The sequence below is a fragment of the Wyeomyia smithii genome, chromosome 1 (genome assembly GCF_029784165.1).
Source record: "Wyeomyia smithii strain HCP4-BCI-WySm-NY-G18 chromosome 1, ASM2978416v1, whole genome shotgun sequence".
Lineage (NCBI taxonomy): Eukaryota > Metazoa > Arthropoda > Insecta > Diptera > Culicidae > Wyeomyia > Wyeomyia smithii.
Window position 1 is genome coordinate 1,117,681 of NC_073694.1, and position 21,191 is coordinate 1,138,871.

Here is a 21,191-nt window from a genome sequence, read left to right on the forward strand (position 1 = left end):
GGTAATTTGCGGACCGTTGTCCCACTTTGTAGCGAGATCCGCAACATTGAGCTTGGTTGGGACCCAGCGCCACTCGGATTGTTGCGTGGATGACAAGATCTCGCCGACCCTAACGGCTACATATTTATGATAACGCTGATGATCGGTGGAGCGCACCCAGTGGTTGCATCACTCCAACAGTAGCGTTGACAAACCACGAAGGTATGACGTTTCAGGACCGTGTTCATCAAGCGTACGCCCAAAACTGCCGCTTTCAGTTCGAGACGAGGAATAGATAGTGTTTTCAACGGGGCAACTTTAGTTTTGGCTTCAGCAAGTGTCACTTCTATGCCGCGGGACGTCTCCAAGCGGAAGTACACTGCACAGGCGTAAGCGGTTTCGCTAGCATCAGCCAAGACGTGGATTTGCAGACGAGAATAGTCATGTGTCGGTTGGAAGTAGCTTCGAGGAATGCGAAGTTGACCCAGTTGCTGGAGTAAGCACACCCATTGTCGCCAACGTCCATTTAGTTCTTGGGGGATTTCTTGATCCCAGCCGACTCCACGCGCCTAGAGCTCCTGGATAAAGATTTTACCGTGAACCAGGAAATACGCGATTAGACCGAGCGGATCGAAAAGGCTCATGACCACCTTGGCCACTTCACGCTTGGTGGGCATATGATCTGGATGCAGGATGGCCTGTAAATCATCGCGTGTTCCGAAGGAGTAGATGAACACATCTTCTTTCGGGATCCATTGCATCCCAAGTACCGATTCGGACTTGCCCTCTCGTTCCATATGAAGGCTTTTAGATTCCTCTTCAGCTACTTCACCTATTCCTCGCAGCACTTCGGGTTCATTGGGAAGGAATCGCCGTAGAGTGAAGCCTCCCTTGGACTGCACAAGCCTGACCTCGTTCACGACTGTAATCGCCTCCTCGATCGTCTTGAAGCTGTCCAAGTAGTCGTCGACGTAATGCTTTTTCTTGATGGCGTCTGCTGCTCTTGGATAATCGCTAGCGAACTCATCGGCGTTAAGGTTCTTTACGTACTGTGCCGACGCTGGGGAACAGCACGCCCCAAATGTAGCGACGTCCATGACGTAAACTTGGGGGTTATCCGAGGAACAAAACCGGAAAGGGAAACGTTGCGATTGACAGTCAGGGAAACGCATTCGCAGCTGATGAAACATTTCCATGACGTCACCAGTAAGCGCCACTGGAAATTGGCGAAACTGGCTGAGGACCGTCGGGAGCGCGACTATCAGGTCGGGTCCTTTTAGGATACGGGAGTTAAAGGAGACTTCCCCCACCTTGACCGCCGCATCCCAGATCAGCCGGATTTTGTCTGGTTTTTTGGGGTTTGTAACGACACCTAGGGGAAGGTACCATACACGATTTGTCTCAACGGAAGTCAATTCGGCAAGAGTTGCACGGTGTGTGTATCCTTTCCGTTCGTAGTCTAATACTTGCTGGTGCACACGTTCTTTCAGCGCTGGATCTCGTTGAAGTCTACGCTCTAGTGCCTCCAGACTTCGGACAGCCATGGGATAACTGTCAGGAAAGTTTGGATCGTCCGTTTTAAACAGTAATCCGGTTTCGAAATGTGCTCCCTCGGGCGTGCGTCGTGTAGTCTCCTGTAGTAACCGTATCGCTCGTTTCTCATCTTCGGATTCCAATTCAGGACTTGGAATGGTGACTCCGTTGTCTTCAAGCGTGAAATAGTCATGGAGCTGTTCGTTGAGTTCGCGGTCGCGATCTGAGACCGCTCCGACGTGAAATCCAACGATTGCTGAATGCGACGACTGATTTGGGACGTAACCGTAGACACTCCGACCTAGACGGCACTTTGCCCCAATCGGATGAGTTTGCCCTCCTTCTCGCAGCTTGAGCGGAACTCCCAGTTTCAAATTATCCAAGCCGATGAGAAGCTTGGGTTCGATCGACTCATAGTCGTCGATGGGGAGACCACGCAGATGGGGAAAGCGCTTAGCTAGCTCCTGGTACTTCATGCTTTGGGTAGGAAGAACTAGTCGACTAACCGTCCGGACATTGAAAAGAGAGTATCGGGAATTTATATTTTTGCCGGAGATATCAAGCTGGACACATTGCGAGGTCGGTTCGACCCGTGTCACGTTTCCGGTCCACTTCAAGGTGAGCGGATCTGTTTTCCCCGCGACTCCCAGACCTTTCGCAACTGATTCATCCAGGAGAGTGTAGGACGATCCTTCATCGATGAAGGCGTAGACAACTTGGGAGGAATGGTTGCCATACAGAACCACGGGAAGAATGCGGAAAAGTGGCCACTAAAAATTACCGGAGGTTACGTGACTAGCTGAAACGGATCGATCGCAGGACGTGTCGGAGTGTAAAAGTGTATGGTGTTTCTGGCGACATTCCTGGACACCACAGCCTTTCCAGGATCGGCATGGCCACTTGCCGTGACTATTGAGGCACGTTCTACAAAGTTCTTTCTGCTGGACTAGCTTCCACCGTTCGTCTAAACTGGCTCCCTTGAATTGAAGACACTCTGCAACTCGATGGCCGGTTCGACCGCACGCTTGGCACTGCTTGTCCGGTTTCGCGCCGGTGGAGGTTTTGTTAGTGGTTGGAGCTGTCGGCTGCTCTGCAGAATGTGCCTGAACGACGCCCGTGTTACCCTTAGGCTTACTGTTTTTGACTTCAGTGTACGTGATGTATTTCTGAGAGCTCCCTCCTGGAATACTGAAACTAACTTCGCTTGCCGCTGTGACCAAACCAGACATGAAGATGCCAAAGGTGTCCAACGTTGCAGGCGGATGATTGTTTTTGTAAACTGCCCAGTCAAGACGCATTGAACCGGGCAATTTCTCCACCAGTTCCTGTAAAAGCACAGGATTCGCGAGATGATTGAGTTGTTGTCCCGCTGTGAGGTGATCAACAAGTTTCTGCACTGCTAGGCCAAAGTGAATGACCGTTTCCAGTCGGTCGTGTCGCGGCGAGGGAATTTGATTAATCTTGCCCAATTGCGACCTAATCAGGAGATCAGGTCTTCCAAATAACGTACGCAGAGTCTGAACGACGTGCGGTACGCTCACCGGCAGGAGTAAGCGACTTCGTACGGACTCTAGTGCGTGTCCTTTCAAACAACGCTGAAGGCGTACTAGGTTTTCCGCATCTGAATAACCGCAGGTGGTCGTAGACTGTTCGAAATTACTTATAAATAAGGGCCAGTCCTCCGGGCTCCCGCTAAACAAGGGCAGATCTTTGGCTAAAACTTGCCTCGCCGCTATTTGTGCTTGTGTTAATACACGAACGAGGGGAACGGGGCTGGCCGAAGAAGGTTGAGTCGGGTCAACGGGCTGTGGTAGCTGAAGCGACGGAGAGGGCAGATACGTTGGCTGCGGATCCCCTGGCGTACCGGGAATTCCGGATGGAATCGGAGTCTGCGGTACGGGAACAGGCGGATTCGATGGCAGCGGCAACAGAGCCGGTGGACTTGATGGCTGTGGCACAGCTGGTGTACCGGGAAAGGCCGATGGAATCGGTGACAACGGCGGGGGAGCCGGTGGATTGGATTGTCCGGGGGCCCCTGAAACTGTGGGCAGACCTCGGTGTGGTAGCGGTGTTGGTGTCAACGGAGGAAAGGGGAGATCCGCTGGGACATCGGGTATCGGGGTCACGTTGGGGTTGTTTGGATTCCCCAGTAGAATTCCGTTTGATTGTCCAGCGTCCTGTCTGTTTAACCAATCTTCCACCATCTGGTTTGAGTTGACGATGGAACCACCTCTGCTACTAGCCTCTGCTATCTGCCGGATGAGCACTTGCCGCTTTTCTAAAGATTCCTTCATAATCTGCTGCTCTTTTCGCTTCAATTCTAACTCCTCCTTTAATCTTCGCTCTCGAAGACGCTTTTTCTCCTCCAATTGGCGTTCTTCTTCGTCCAACAGTCGGTTCCGAACATCCTGCTCTTCTTGGAGGGCTAGTTCCTGCATCTTCTGCTCTTCCTCGACGAGTTTCAGCTGCTCCGTCAATATTGCAGCACGTACACTCGACGTTACACTGCCACCAGGATTCGATTTTCCCTTCTTACAACTTCTTTTCGATCCTACCTTAGAACTTGCCTTAGATCCTGGTTTGGAACTTGATCGAGTCGTGCGGCCACCAATCTCGGGTACTTTCAAGTGGTCGGACTTCCCCTGCAACGAGCATTTACCGCACACATATAAAACACCCGGCTGTCGGGTATGCATGTCGATGCCAGCGCATTCCGCGTGCTCCCACAACTTGCAGAGGCCGCACTGTATGTTGTCGTCCGCCGGTAGGGCCGTTCGGTCACAGGTTTGGCAGTTTCGGGGGGAATTCTCTGCCATACTTCCGATACCCGAACAAATTTCTTAAAGAAATGTTGGGCTGGAATCACCAACTCTATGGTAGCAAACACGTGTGTTATATTGTGTTAGCTTTAAGCTACAGAAAAAGTTTTATTTAGGTTAGTTTTACAAACTGATTCGCTTAGGATTACTTACAAATTTGGTGTGATTATTCTGGAAGTGGTATTGGCTTTCCTGTCCCACTATGCCTTACTTGTAACTGTAGATATATAATTCTATTTAAGCAATAGGTTAATAATTTCTAACCCTCAAATGATCCGTACTTACATGTGCAGAAAATATATTTTAGAAACTATCACTCCCGAAAATTGTATATAGGAAATTTAGTTTTAAGAGCTGTGGTACTTTAGGTTTAGATTTTAACTAGAATAATAAATTGAATTGCGTAGAGAAATGAATTGCACGTTGTCACTGCATGAAGAATTATTCTGTTTTGATTTCTCCTATTCCCTTATGTCTTGACGTTCCGACGGGTTATGACAGTTGGTCTTCACGTCACTTTGTCAGCGGCGAATGCCGCGCTGCATAATGAAGCGTTGCGTTGCGACCAGGGACCCGTCGTGACAATCACCGAGAAACAGTTTTTTTTTTTTGGAAATCGGTCAAAACAACACTCGAAACAGCCGCAACGAGGAACTGGTCCTAAATTTTGTCGCACCGGTTTTCAACTTTTGACTACCGTCAGTGCGTCTTGCTAAAACGGGTTGCTTTGATTGCGTTAAACTTGCGATTTTCAATGTTTTCCTAGTAGTATAAATGCTCCCATATTGACCCATATTGTAGTTTATTTACATTTTTTTTAACAATTTTATGACCTATTTAAATTTTTTGACCTATTTTCATTATTGTTCGTTATTGTTTTCGTTATTAAGCGACATTTTATTCGAAGTTTTATTGAAATGTTTGATATATTTACCATTCTTGATAATTTCAACCATTTTTCAAATAGTTTCAACACTTTTGATGTAAATAAATTCTTGTAATAAAAACAAATTTTTGATTTATGGAAACATTTACATTTACATTTTTTTTCAACATTTTTGATGGCTTTCTTTCGACTCTTTTTTTTATAAATTATAAACTTGATATCTTTTACGTTTTTGATTTACAGTAAAAAATTTTGTTACACGGAGAATACGTACCGTGCAAAAAAACGTGTAAAAAACGACATAACAAACCGTCAACCGTCGAAAAAACTGTGTACAAAAGATCTTATTTCAGTTTCTATGGTTTACTACACTTATCTATTTATTTCTTGACATTTTTTCGACTTTTCTTCCTAATTCTTATGGCATTTCACTCTTTTTTACGTAATTTTGATTATTTTGTCGGATCTGAGACATTTTCAATTTTTTGTTTTCGAAAAATTTTTTTTTTTTATTCTCGCTTATTTTCCGTCGGTCTAGTTCCGCCACTGTTGTGGCCAATCACCGACGCCCAGGGAGGCGACTCCACACCCAGGACCCTAACTCACGACCCGTTTATTAACGGACCGGCGCCAACGGCTTTACTTCCTCATGCGATGGAAGGCGTGATCCCAGAGATTTTTCGCCTCAGAAAATCTCCCGGTGTCGGCTAGGATTGAATCTAGACCAGTTGGGTTGGTTGTGAGTGGATCACGCCACCTCACAACCATCGACACCTATGTCGGCGGTGGGATTCGAACCCAGGCGTCGAGCGTGGTTGGCGGAGACGTTACCAACCACACTAGGCCCCCGCTCAGTTTTCGGAAATTTGTTGGGCAAATTATAATTTAACCAACTCAATCATATTTGTTATTCAACCTAAGCTTCAGACAATAAGTAAGTGATGTTCTGTCATTAAGATCAAGAGTAAACGTGTGCAATGCAACATGACAACTACAGCCAGTAATAACGAAGACATCTACTTTATCGGAATGTGACGTTTCGCTAGAAAAATTCGAATAATTATGCATCTCTCATAGCGCACACAACAATTCCACCCTTTTAGCACGTGCTGTTCTGCTTAGTCTGAGACGCAAGCGCAGCTTGCCGGTAACCAATTAAATCAGCATCAAAAGCGCGAGGAAAGTAATTGCTGTCATAAATGTTACTATAGGTACTATTGCTGTCGTAAGAAGATTTTACGGCACGCGTTCGCTCGCAAACAATTGGTCTAGAAAAGCGCGAAGGGGAAAATGGAAAACTTCGAACCTTCTCCTTCGCGTAAGCGTAAAGTGCGCAGATAAACATCAAAAACCCACCCGGCTAAGCGGGAGGTTGCAACACTGACGACGCGTCTGGGTCTTAGCTAATTCCTGCACGCTTAGAATAGAAAGCGCGCGCCCAGACAGACAGCTTGTCGTGACCACTTCGAAGGACACGCATAACTTGTTACTGTTGAAAGGTAATGACTTTGCATTTCACAATGTTTATTGTTTTAGTTTTATGACAGTTTTGTTATAGAAAGTCAATCCCAAAGAACATCCGAAAAAAAAAAATTGGTTTCAGCATCGAACCGGCCAACCATCACGACAACCCTCAAATCCGAACATTTTGACACCTTCCTCGAAAATATATGCGTTTTACCGCTCAGCCTAATAATCTACTTGATAGGTTTCGTTCATTTCATTAGCCACCTTCTGATGCGCGAAAAACCCTCCAAAACGGGGGCTCAATCGCATAGGACACGAAAGCCACTTTTTTCCACTTCAGCCAACCATTTCGCGTCCTCCTACCAGGCAGCGCCAGTAAAAAGCCCACCAGCAATATCCGAGGCAGTGCGCTTTTCAGTCCACTCTTGACCGCGAACCAAATCGGGCTTCTGTTGCACACACGCCGATTGTTGTTTTGTTTCGAGCTAACAAAAACACACGCGGAAGTGGTAGCCTTGTGTCTAAGTCGCGTGGCTCGTTGATGTCCTTGAAAGTTTGTTTTTTTTTCGGACTTTCTTTGTCTAAACCGCGGTTCGCGGTTCGAGATCAATTGCCAAAGATGAGACTTGTCAAGTCAAAAACCCATCGTACCATGTGTCAGGGACAGTACAACGTGGAAAGGTGTTGACTAGTGAGCACAAGAAAAATCTAAACTATCGGCGCCAATCGCCTCTGGTCAGTGATCGCGATCGGAAGCCTACAGCTTCCGTGAAAAATTGCGCGCGCTTGTTAAAGGCCAAGCAAAAAGGCAATTTTAATTGCCTTCGACTCTCAGAATTCAGTGCCCAGCATGAAAGTTTTTAAACTTCTCGGCTGCGAACAGTGGGATTTAGTTGAGCTTGTAGTGTTGCCAGAATGGGCTCGACCCTAGTGCCGGAGTGTTTGTTTGTTACGGTTGTCCTCGTAGGAAGTTGTTTTTTGTTTTTGTCCGTGCTTGCCGCCGATGTACCGAGAAGGAGAAGTGAAGTTACTAGTGCTGCGAACAATGAAACGAAACCAACTACGGTGGATAGCTCGAATGGCAGCGTTCCGACCGCTACAGAGGAGGTGTCGGATGAAGCCGATAACATCGGTCTCAGTACGGTGATTGTGGAGTTGAAGCATTATGGAACGAGAAATTTTACCTTTTTGGAGCCGGATCATATCCCGATTACCAATTTTCTGGATTTGGATGAGAATGTTGACTTGGAGCTGCTGTTTACCGAACATGTTCAGGCCAACATGAGCCAGGATAACAATCCGGCGGACAATATTGTAGTAAGTTAAATCATCTGAAATTTATTTAAAAAAAATCAGAATTACGGACCAGCAGGGGAAACTACTTTTGAAAATATTCCGACCACAGACAGCAAAAATTCAACGGAACCACCTGAAATCAACACAAAAATTGTTTGAATTCTTTTGAAAAAATACGTTAAGATTTGAACACTGACTGAAAACTGAGAGCTAACCACAAAAACAGAAATTCACCGTTAATAGTTAATAGTAATAGTTAATAGTTAATAGTAACGTTTTGAAAACATGCCTTATGAGTACGTTTTTGTTTACTTGACAACGGCTTTGACAACGACGCTCCTTCTGATTAGCTATCTACGGCTCGTATCAAGTGGCGTAGTGTGACTGGGTGTCACGAATGGAATGTCAAAAGCATTCAACATTTTGAATGAATCAACTTTATCGAAGACGCTCAGGTTTGGCCGATAGCTGAAGCGAGATTTTTATGTTTCAACCACTTTTGACCAAGAATACGACCCTCTCCCCGCGAAACAGGGAGGATCATGTTAAATTGTTACTGTATCTTTGAGTATTATAGAGATATTACATTAAACAGATTTAGAATAAGGTAACCTTACATCGAGATAAACCTATTTCAGTATTGAACTGTACTGTTTCGTAGAATCGCCGTTTTGAGGTCAGTTTTTGTCCTATATAAGATTTGTTTGTTATTATGTGGACAAACTCTTTGAATTTTGATATTTGGATTTTTTTTTGTTTGGACTATAATGGAAAACTCCAGTGATGTTTAACTGAGCTTAACTGTTTTTTTAAAGATTACGCAATCAGTGCGTCTTGAACTGTCCTACAGATCAGACGTTTTTTCGGTTGCTTGTGGACTGGTCTTTGACTGCCTATAGCTTCAAAGTTTGTGTTTTGTCAGTGTGTCTTTTAAAGACTACCTGAAAGTTATTTCCCATCAGTCTTTCTCAAGACTACCTACTTTTGAATTTAACATTTGTTTTAACTTTTTTCGTATCACCTGAAATGGCTGGACGGAAAAAGAAACCTCGCATCGCTGCGGGGAGGAAAAGAGAGGCATCTCTTTCTGACACTTCGAGTGTCTGTAGTGACAATCCTTTTGATATTTTGCTTGAGCATGAAGCTGGTGAAATGGAAGTTACCAATAATGAAACTATACAAAATTTAAAATCTTTAAAAAAGGAGAAAGTTCCACCTATTGTGGTAACTATTTCTTCTGAATTTAATATATTCAAAAAGGAACTTTCAACGTTTGTTTCTGACGTTAAAGTTACCTATCAAATTGGCCGTAGAGGTGAATGCCGCTTATTAGCCGACTCAGTAAAGGGTCGTGATCGTCTTGTTCAGTATTTAACTGACAAGATGTACAAATTTTTTACATACGACACAAGAACGCCAAGCCGTTCAAGGTTGTCTTGAAAGGTCTCACCAACGATCAAACCGTTGATGAGATCAAACTTACTTTAACAGAATTACTTGGCATAGCCCCTACCCAAGTAATTCTAATGAAACAAAAATCGCGAGGCGAAAACAGTCAGAGAACTGGAATTTCCCTTGTTAATTATTTAATTCATCTTAACCGCAATGAGGTTAACAACTTAAAATTTTTTGAAAAGGCACATGCTTTGTATAATGTGCGTGTAAAGTGGGAAATTTATAGGAAGTATAGCGGAGGTGAAAAGCACATTACCCAATGCCGTACTTGCCAACGTTGCCATGGTTCCAAATTCTGTAACATGGACCAAAAATGTCTTAATTGTGGAGACTCTTCTCACAAAAAGGACACATGTCCTGTGAAAGAGAGTAAAAATTTTCGCTGTGCGAATTGTAGCGGCAACCATACGTCTAATTTTTATCAATGCCCAGTCCGTTTAGCAATTGTTAAGGCAAGGCAAGGTAAACAAAATTCAATTTCTCAATTAAAACCAACTTCAAAACAAAATTCTCCAAGCGTACCAGTGACGCATAGTTTACCTACTCCTTTGCATACCCGTTTAACTTATGCACAGGTTACAGGTAGTTCGAACATTATACCGCCTAGTGTTGGTAGTTCGAAAATGACCGTTAATATGGGTAAGCAAAACACGCTAGAAAATAATTGTACACCTATTACCCCAGCTAATATTGCTACCGAAAATATTTTTTCTAATGTCAACTGCCTGGCAGTTGATTACGGCAGGTAAACTTTCTTTTTTGCAACAGGCAATGTTCGATCTTATGAACGCCATGTTGCAGGCAAATTCAATGTTTGAAGCCATTCAAATAGGCACAAATTTTACTATTAAAATTGTTTCTAATTTAAAATTTAGCAATGATTTTAAATAAAACAATTAAAATATTAAATTGGAATGCTCGCTCATTGAAGGCCAATGAGAATGAGCTTTTTAATTTTTTAACAGTAAATAATGTGCATATTGCAATTATTACAGAAACATTTTTGAAACCTAACATAAAATTAAAATATGATCCCAATTACGTGGTTCATAGATATGATAGGATTCAGGGTTCCGGCGGTGGAGTTGCAATTGTTATTCATCGCCGAATCAAACATCGTGCTCTTCCCCATCTTGAGACGAAAGTTATTGAAACTTTGGGAATTGAAGTTCAAACTGAACTTGGGATTTTATTTATTGCCGCAGCATATTTACCATTTCAATGCACACGCGAGCTCAAAAATTATTTTAAAGGTGATTTACAAAAACTCACCAGAAATCGTTCGAAATTTTTCATAATCGGCGATTTTAACGCTAAACATCGTTCATGGAATAATTCTCAAAGTAATTCCAATGGCAAAATTTTATTCAATGATTGTTGTTCAGGATACTATTCTATTTTGTCTCCGAATAGTCCTACATGCTTTTCTTCTGTAAGAAACCCTTCAACAATTGATTTGGTGCTAACAGATCAAAGTCATGTATGTAGTGATTTGATCACACATGCTGACTTTGATTCTGACCATCTTCCAATAACTTTTTCTTTATCACATGAATCAGTTTTAAACCCTATAAGCTCTGTTTTTAATTATAACAAGGCTAATTGGGAAAGATACAAAACTCATATTGAGAGAAATTTCAATAATGATGAGCTTGATTTGCAAAACATTAAAGCATTAAAATGTGCAATTGTTGATGCCAGGAATTATTCTGTTTAAAAGGCTCAAGTGAAATTTGATTCAGCAATCATTGACGAAAATCTTCAACTTCTAATTCGTTTGAAAAATGTCCGCAGACGTCAATATCAACGTTCTCGTGACCCTGTTTTTAAAACTATTTATAAAGATTTACAGAAAGAGATTAAACATAGATTTACTCTTCTGAGAAATCAAAATTTTGAGACTTAAGTTGAAAAATTGAAACCATATTCAAAACCATTTTGGAAGCTGTCGAAGATTCTTAAGAAACCTTCAAAGCCTATTCCAGTTTTAAAAGATGGTGAACGTTTTTTTGTATCCAATGAACAAAAGGCTCAAAGACTTGCTCAGCAGTTTGAGAATGTTCATAACTCAAATTTGAACTTTGTGAGTCCAATTGAAAATGAAGTCACACGTCAATTTGATTTAATTTCTTCCCAGAATTTTTTACCTGCAGAAATAATTGAAACTAACTTGAATGAGATTAAATCAATTATTAAAAATTTCAAAAATATGAAAGCACCTGTTGACGATGGAATCTTTAATATACTAATCAAACATCTCCCTGAGAGCACAATGGAATTTTTAGTGAAAATTTTCAATTGCTGCCTCAAAATTGCATATTTCCCCAAATTATGGAAAAATGCAAAAATTACTCCAATTTTAAAACCGGATAAGAACCCAGCTGAAGTTTCAAGTTATCGACCAATCAGTTTGCTTTCTTCAATAAGTAAACTGTTTGAGAGAATTATTCTTAACAGAATGATGTCACACATCAATGAAAATTCAATTTTCGCAAATGAACAGTTTGGATTTCGCCATGGGCATTCCACAACTCATCAATTGCTCCGAGTTACTAATATAATACGAGCTAACAAATCTGAAGGTTATTCCACTGGAGCTGCTCTTTTAGACATAGAAAAAGCATTCGACAGTGTTTGGCATAAAGGTTTGATTGCGAAATTGCAAACTTTTAATTTTCCAATTTTCCTAATCAAAATTTTAAAAAATTATCTTACTGATCGAACTCTGCAGGTTGTCTATCAGAATTCAAAATCTGATAGATTTCCTGTCAGAGCAAGTGTACCTCAAGGTTCAGTCTTGGGTCCAGTCCTGTACAACATATTCACTTCAGATCTTCCTGATTTGCCTCCAGGATGCACAAAGTCATTGTTCTGCGATGACACAAGCATTTCCGTAAAAGGAAAAAGTCTTCGTGTCATATGCAGTCGATTGCAGAAAAGTTGAGATCTTCTTTCTTCCTACTTGCAAAAGTGGAAAATCTCTCCAAATGCTTCTAAAACTCAAATGATAATTTTTCCGCATAAGCCTAGGGCTTCTTTCCTCAAGCCAAACAATAATCACGTTGTCAAGGTGAATGGGGTTATTTTAAGTTGGTCTGACAAGGTTAAGTACTTGGGACTAATTTACGATAAAAAACTTATTTTCAAAGAGCACATAGAGAATATACAAGCCAAGTGCATCAAATATACGAGATGTTTATATCCTCTCATTAACAGGAATTCTAAACTTTGTTTAAAGAACAAACTTTTGATTTACAAACAAATTTTTAGACCAGCAATGCTTTATGCTGTACCGATACCGTCAAGTTGCTGTTCAACAAGGAAGAAAACGCTCCAAAGGATTCAGAATAAAATTCTGAAAATGATTTTGAAGCGTCCTCCTTGGTTTGGTACACTCGAATTACATAGACTTACTGGTGTTGAACCATTAGAAGCTATGTCAAATAAAATTATTAACAATTTTCGACAAAAATCGTTGCAATCCTCAATTGCTACGATAAGCTCTCTTTATAGCCAATAAGTTAGCAATTAAGTTAGTTGTAAGTTTACTTCCCCTTTTCTGACAAGTAGGTTTAAATCCCTACGAACGATAAGTCCTAATTGCGAAAGCAAACAAATCCTAATAATGAAAATTACAAATTTCTAACAGTGTTGAGAAGTCACCATTTGTGATTGGACACACATACTCATTATTTACTAATATTTATCATAAATACTTAAGCTACTAACAAATCCCCCCTTAAAAAAAAAAAAAAAGATTACGCAAACGTTTTTGGCGATTCTATCCCTAATTTAGAAACACTGTTTTTGAATTTAGCGATTCTGAGTTCGATGTAACATAGGTCTTTTCTCGAACTTCCGGTCATGCTAGGGTTCATCATATGGATTTCTATTTCGATCTTTCAGGTAATTTTATTAGATTTCTCTCGGTTCTTCTTGGTTTGAATTGATTATTCTTGTCTGCAGAAATATTTTTCTTAGATCCTGATTATGATTGGGACCACTTTCCATTTCCCTTTCTAAACCTTTTCTGGTTTTAGGTACGTTTTCATGCAAACCTGAGCTTCATTTGAGGAACAAAGTTGAGTTTATTTTATCTTCTTTTCCTGTTTTGGATTTTATCGAGAGGGTTTTTTTATAATTATGATATTACCTAACTTAGATTATTTTATTATTTTTTAGCCTTCCGGGACTCCTTTATTTCTGAGACAATGTCTGATTAACAAAAGCAGTTCTGAGGATCTACATTGCAATTAAAAGAATGCAACAATTATGCCAGTCGAACAAAAAACTACATTTTTTCTCTGTCACCGCGTTTTTATTAAACTTGGAAGTTATAAATGTCACTAATACTTACCACGGAAAATAGTTTAAGAATGGCTGGATTGAATTTTTTTTTTTCGAATTTGCGTAACTTCCAGTCAATTTTTTTTTACGTAGAACTACGTTTTTCTTTAGCCTACCACATAGGATTGTGAATTGAAAATCCATTAACGGAACTTCATTTTTGCAGCAATCGCTTGGAAAATTATACGCGCATCCGCCCAAATTCAGAAAAATGTTGTTTGATTATGCGAACTATCGTACTATTGAAAATTGGTAAAGACTTGTTGAAACGAAAATTACGTCCTCTGGATTGTTGCATGCGAGCTTTCCCCTAAAAGGTCGACAGAATACTATTCTGTTAGTTAGCTAAGTATACCTCATTTAGAATGGATAAAATTTCCGACATGAACAAACTTACGGGAGGGGGGAAGTCTAGTGCAATTGAATTTCATTCCACGAACAAAGGGTGGGTAGAAAATCGGTTAGCTGGTGGAATACTGAAGTGAAGAAAGCGGTTAAGTAGCGAAGAACACTGCTAAAGAAAATGGAAAAATTAACGGTCGACCATCCAGAAAAGGTTGAGGCATTAAAAGTGTTCCAGTTGGCTTGGAAAGCCTCCAGGAAAACCATCCCGGAGGCAAAGCGAAGCACGTGGGAGAAGTTGGTTCAATCGTTCAATCCTAGTACACCAATCAATCTAATCGGGCGAAATGTCACCAAACTGAGCGACATATCTTCGGACTCTACTCCCACTCTTCTCCCTACGCCTACTCCCACTTGACACAAATGCAAAACATTTACAACAAATGTATCAACTCTCGAACTAGGATGAGCTATCTTCTGAGGAACCTGATTACTGCCGGCCAATCCCTGGCCAATGCAGAGAAATATAATCGCAGGGAATTGTAATCCGCGTTAGAAAACGTGCAAAATATACTTTGCTGTGAAAACGTGTTTTATTCGTATTGTTGTACAAAAATCACAGGAAGGTTGTATGCAAAGCCACGACCGCAAGGTTGAAGTAGAATACTTTTGAAAGAAAGATAACCCGGCTGCTTGCGTGTCAGTCATTTTTCTAATTTCATTTCATTTTGACTGATATTTTGAATTAAGTGTATTGAATATTTTTAAAATTTTGCGCAAACGAGCAGTTGAAGTGCTGCCGAATTGTAATATGCACATTAAATACGACATCATTGAACGGAAACGGAACAAAGGCTACAGTTATGCAGAACGCGAATGACGGCGCGATGCGATTCGTCTTACCGTGGTGAAATGTACAGCTCTTTTTACGGCGAAGTAGAGCTATACATTTCAACACATTTCGTCTTGCCGAATCGCATCGCGCCGTCATTTGCGTTCTGCATCACCGTAGCCAAACACTAAGTGACGCAAATACATAATAATGGGCAGAGTATGCATGTAGATGAAGATAATTAACTTTGGATTATAGCGAAAATATTAACTCTTCAAATATTCATTTGTGTTCTTCAAATTTCAGTTGTTCAGTTTAATATCTGATGAAATATCTGTTTAATATCTGATGAAGGCTCTTATTTAGGCCAAATAATGCATTATTCAATTTACTAGGTCCATAACTCTGTCGACCGTGCTTGGGAAAGCAATCGTATAACAACCAATCAGAGGTCGAAATTTGTGTTTTAACGAGGCTTAAGAATTTTCAATAGTACAAAAGTTCGAATAAAAAAAATTGCAATTTCCTGCATTTGGTAGGAATCTTAGAAGATTTTCTAATCGATTGCTGCAAAAACGAAGGAAATCCATCGAAAACTAACCGATTTCTTAGCATTTGAAATTGGACATATTTTTCACTTTTTTCGGTTTTAGATTTTCATTTCACATTCCTATGTAGCCGAACTTCCTGAGAGAAGTATTCTACTTAAAAAATGCAATCAGAACTTTTCGTGCTCTTTTATGCAGATATGACATTTAGATGAGGACTTATGGTATATTATGTGCGGAACCTTTTAGGCACAGTTCAGACCTTTTGTTTCAGTAAACTGTTGTACCTTTTGTAAATTTTTGTTTATGCAACGAAAATGATGAGAATTAAAAGTTAGAATTATTTTGCCTTTTATTACATCCCTTAGGAGAGTTCAAAAGTTATGCTTATATTGCATGCACGACAATATATAAATTTCATCATTTTCGCAGTATTATATCCAAGGTAAATTAGACATGAGAGCATACGGAATAAATAAATGGTTCGATTTCTCCTACCTCTAGTAGAAGGCCCTTCTCCAGCGTCCCAACCAGAGGTTGGACACGTGTTACCTCTGGCTGCTTTTACATTGCCCTCCGTACTGGTACTTGGTTTCTTCGATGCACTTCCCCCATGCTGGTCCTTCGCGCGTTTCCGAGCATCACGCTTGTATTTGGCGTTCATATATTTAGACATAGCACTGAATACACTTCCGATGGATTTCTCAATAAATGCAATAAATGCACTCGTAGTCTCTTACCCGAGAATAATAAAACACTTCCAAGAAATGTTGCACTAGAAAAAAGACAATTTCCACGTGTTGTAACGTGCTGGAGCACGAAATCTATGTCTGTGATAGGGAACCTTCACGTTCACGAGGCATGACTGGAGAAACGCGTCTAATAATGCGGTAAAATTTTTAATGTCTTTTTGTGAAAATTATTGTACTCAGACAAAAACCTGTTTTGAATTGGATGATTTTTTAGTGAATAAACGTTAACCGTTTGTTATTCAAAGTTGGTCATGCTGATCGCAGCCTTTGCGCGGCCCCTACAGTGGGGAGTTTACTAAATAAAGTAAAAATTAGACAACTACAACAGAATTTGATTGCATCCCGCACAGAATGTCTGCTTGTGTTGATGCCAGAAAATTATTAACCTTCAATTATTTTTTTCTTTGCCTTCGAAAAAGCATTTTGCTGTTCAAAATCGGTTGCTAATTACAACCTTTGAGCTGCCCTAACATTGGGGGAATTAAGATACACGGACAACATGCACTGTGGAAGCTATTTCACATTCAGTAAATTAGACGGGTGCGACAAATTTGAATTGCTAGGATGCAACACAGAATGCTTGCTTGCGTTGACAAAAGTTATTAACTTTCAATGACTTGTTTATTTGCCTTGAAAAAGGCATTTTGATGTTCAAAATTGGATTTCCTGATGACAATCTTCATGCTGCCCCAACACGGGGGGAATAATGGCTGTCTGGCGACACACGCTGAGAAAAACCGCGCTGCTCCTGAGACGTGATGACCAACCACAGGGCTAGTGCTGCTGCTAAGGAAGGACGACTGCTGTTGTCGCTGTCTAGAACTATTATGAGCGGCTCCGTTGTTGTTGTTTAAGTTTATCTGTATTCTTATGCATTTGTTGGGTATCTTACATGTTATTACAAAGTTCAAGTGATTTACATTACTGTTTACATCTTTGGTGCGTGAGTTTTGGTTACTGTTTTGCTATCCTTTTTTAATTACAGAGAATTTTAGTCCAAAGTTGACCACTTTGGTGGCGTTTGTTTGAAAAGGAAACTACTTAAGACTACTATTTACAGCTTAAATCTAACTTAACCTACTATATACAAGCCGCTTATAGAGCGTATTCTGAGTGCTGACATTTATGTACAAATTTAGTTTTGGTTTCTGTAATTTTGGCATCTACTCTTGGAGTAGCTGCTTCTTGGTGGAGGTCTGTGATCCTGGTATCATAGGGACAATCGAGGATCATCCGTAAGATTCGGTTTTGCGCAATCTGTATTTTATTCCTGTGAGTTTGTGCACATGACTCCCACACCGGAGCCGCGTAAAAGACTGCGGGGGCAATTATTTGTTTGTAGACTGCCAGTTTGTTTGTTCTTGAGAGGCGAGATCTGCGACAAATTAGCGGGTATAGTGACCGAACCAAAGCTGAGCACTTAACCAATGTCCTCTCCACATGCGATCGGAAAAGAAGCTTCTCGTCGAATAGCAGCCCAAGATAGGTAACTTCGGAAGACCACTCAACCCCGATACCGTTCATGACCATAACGCATGATGGAGGGGGCTTCAGTTTAGGGGATTGTCGATGAAGGAACATTATTGTTTGGGTTTTGGAAGCGTTGATCTTAATTTTCCAGGTGTTAGCATACTCGACAAAGGCGTCTAAGCATCGCTGAAGTTTGTTGGTGATCGCACGAGGCATTCTTCCCTTGACGGCAATTGCAGTGTCATCTGCGAACAGAAAGAGCACGCAGCCATCTCCCAGGGAAGGAATGTCGGAGGTGTAAATGTTGTATAGCAAAGGGCCCAGCAGACTGCCCTGCGGGACCCCTGCTGGGATGGAAAAAGTATTTGATAAACAACCATTCAGCGATACCCTGAACGACCTCTGCCGAAGGTAGCTGCAGATGATTTTCGTCAAATATGATGGAAAGTTGAAGGCACAGAGCTTGTATACCAGACCGTCATGCCAGACATTGTCAAACGCCTTTTCGACGTCCAACAATGCAATGGCTGTGGACTTGGATACAGCCCTGTCTCTTCTGATGTTGTTCATCACCCGCACCAGCTGGTGCGTGGTGGAGTGACCCTTCCTAAACCCAAACTGTTCAGGGAGTAAGATGTTGTTATCCTCAGCCACCTTCATCATGCGGTTGAGGATCAGTTTTTCAAACAGTTTGCCCAGCGATGAGAGTAGGCTGATCGGACGGTAGCTTGGTGCTAACGTCGGATTATTCCCGGGTTTGCGGATCGGTATGATCTTGGCTATCTTCCAAATGCTTGGATAGTAGTGCAATTCCAAGCATCTGTTGAAGATAGAGCTCAACAACAGGTGAACCCTGTTGCTGAGCTTTTTTAAGACCATATTGAAGACCCCGTCAAACCCAGGAGCCTTCATGTTCTTAGTACTCATCAGCGCTGAGCAAACCTGTTCTGCTGTGATTTTATGTTCTTGAGGAACGGTACAGGGGAAGTTTTCGAGGTCGCGGACGCACTGCTCGACCTGGTCTTCCATTGGACTAGCCATGGTCGAGCCAAGCAAATGCGATGAGGCAATGTGATTGCCTGCCGCATTTGCTCTCTCGACCGGTGCAACAAGAAGCCTCTCTCCGACCCTGAGGGGAGGAACTGGTTTGGGGTGCGATTTCAGCACTTTGGCTACTTTCCAGAATGGCCTGGAGCGGTCGTCCAAACTTTGGACTAAGCGTCCGAAATTTTCATTCCGGAGTGAGACCATCCTGGAAGCTATTGGCCTATTCAGATCGGTCACCTCGAGCCTAATGTCCAGATCCCTGGTCCTCTGGAACTGGCGTCTACGCACATTCCGCAGTCTAATTAGCAGCCGGGTATGGGAATCAATAGCAAGGAACTTACCCCTCACAGGAACACGTCGCACACACGCCTCGTCGGCCACGTTTATGGCTCGTTGGAGACCCTCCAACGCCTGGTCGATGTTTTCCACGCTGTCGAGCGGCGGCGCCTCATCGATGTTGTTGTCCACCATTCGAGCAAAGCGCTCCCAGTCGACATGATGGTAATCTTTCCGCAGACAGCTGGCAGGAGCAACACCGATCCCCACCTCAGCAACGACAGGTTGGTGGTCTGAGCTCAGATCGTTGTGGGCCACTGGTTTGGAGAGCTCGGTGTTGGCCAGGAAGAAGTCCAGGGTTGAAGGGTTCCCCGCTGGGGAGATGAAAGTCGGCTCATCCGGAAACTGCACCGTATAAAACCCATGCTGCGAGTGTTCGAAGAGTTGACGACCGTTCTGATTCTGCCGATAATTCCGCCAAGCCTCGTGCCGAGCATTTAGGTCTCCCCCAACGACGAAGCGGGAGTTGGTCCTGGTGATGGTTGCCAGGTCGTTCTTGAACTGCATTGCTGTACCGTTGCTGATACTACACTGGCGAGGACAGTAGACGACGATGAACCGGATGAACCCGGTAGCTGATTTGACTTCCACACTAAGGGCTTCGATGGTGGCGGTGTGTATGTGCGGCAAGATGTTGTATTTCATCCCTTTTCTAACGATATACCACCCCCCCTGGAGTTGGTGCGATCGAGACGGATGATGTTGTGATCCGGCAGCCAAAAACTGTCGCCGGACTTCAGGTGGGTCTCTGTGAGTAGACCCACGTCGATGTTGTACTTGCGGAGAAAGTCAGCAAGCTCAATGTTTTTTGCTCTAACAGAGCAAGCGTTCCAGGTGACGATGGAGATGGGTTTAGGATCCATATTGGATAATAAATTTACCGAGCATATGGATTTGCTCGGGCTTGTTGCGACACGCACGAAGGGCATTGGTCATGCTGCTAAAAATTTCTAGCAGCTCATCCGCAGAGTACTTCTCGGACTCAGCGCTCGGTGGTGTTGTTGTGGGTGGACGCCAGTAGCCAGGGGGGGGGGAGGCGACCGTTGACCGGCTGACCCGCCGGTTGGTGAGTGTGGAAGGTCAAGTTGCGTACGCGTACTTGGTTGCCCTGCTTGCTGGGATGAACGCAGAGGAGGAAAATCTTCCGCCCTGTCTTTCTTCCTGCTCGGCTGGTTGGTTGACGACGCCTGCTTGCGGATATGTTTGAAGCTCTCCCTTTTCGGGCACTGTCGATCAGAGCTCTGGTGATCACTGCTACAGTTAGCACACTTAAACTGTACCGCACCAGCATCGTCCACCGGGCAATCCGACGTAGAGTGGTCCTTGGCGCAGATGTTGCAACGCGGTTTGATGTTGCAGTTCCGGGTACCGTGACCGAAGTTGAGGCACCTCTGACACTGCGTAACGTCTCGACGGCCTCCTCGATAGGGCTCCCAACGGATGATAATGGAGAACAAAGAGCGGATGGCTCGCAAAGCGCTCAGTGTAACTGTCCCTTTTGGGAAATGAACCAGAAAGAGGCAGTCCGGGTATTTCCTTTCATTTCCATTCCTGCGTTTGATCGGATAGACAGCAATTGGGGCCAATTTGTACCGATCCTTGATTTCGGCACCGATCAGCTTGGGGTCGAAACCTGGCAAGCCTCTGATGACCACCTTGAAAGGCTTTTCCCCAGGAATGTCATGGGTGAAGAACTCAGATTTAGAATTTTTCAAAAACTTCGTGGCCTTCTCAAAATCCACCTTCGTGTGGAGCATAACCTTCGTACCGATGCCGCATAACTTATATTCAGCTGCTACGCCCAGCGATGCAAAGTCGCTAATGAGCTTGTTGAGAGGAACGTTTTTCACTACCAGCGGGGGAAGCTTCACTTTCACCGTATTGGGGCTGGCAGAATCCGGAACATCAGTCGGCCCGCCAAAATCTCCAACGTCGCTAACGTTTGTCACCGTGTCGCAGTCAGCCACACTTTTCGAAGTGCAACTGCTTCCGCCTGGTTTCTTCTTTTTACTGCCTTTTTCAGCAGCAGAGTTTTGTTTCGCAGGACTCGAGCCTGCTCTTCTCTTTTTCTTTGACATCACA

At 42.7% G+C, this 21,191-nt stretch overlaps 1 protein-coding gene across 2 annotated transcripts in view; it reads left to right on the forward strand.

The window, feature by feature from the left end:
* Window positions 1–7,122: 7,122 nt before the first annotated feature.
* LOC129718867 (uncharacterized) overlaps window positions 7,123–21,191 on the forward strand; it is a 40,267-nt gene continuing 26,198 nt past the window's right edge. For both annotated transcript variants that reach the window (XM_055670046.1, XM_055670047.1), the window contains exon 1: window positions 7,123–8,001. In XM_055670046.1, the coding sequence (XP_055526021.1) occupies window positions 7,600–8,001 (402 nt within the window). In that variant the 5' untranslated portion in view covers window positions 7,123–7,599. The remainder of the gene's footprint in view (window positions 8,002–21,191) is intronic.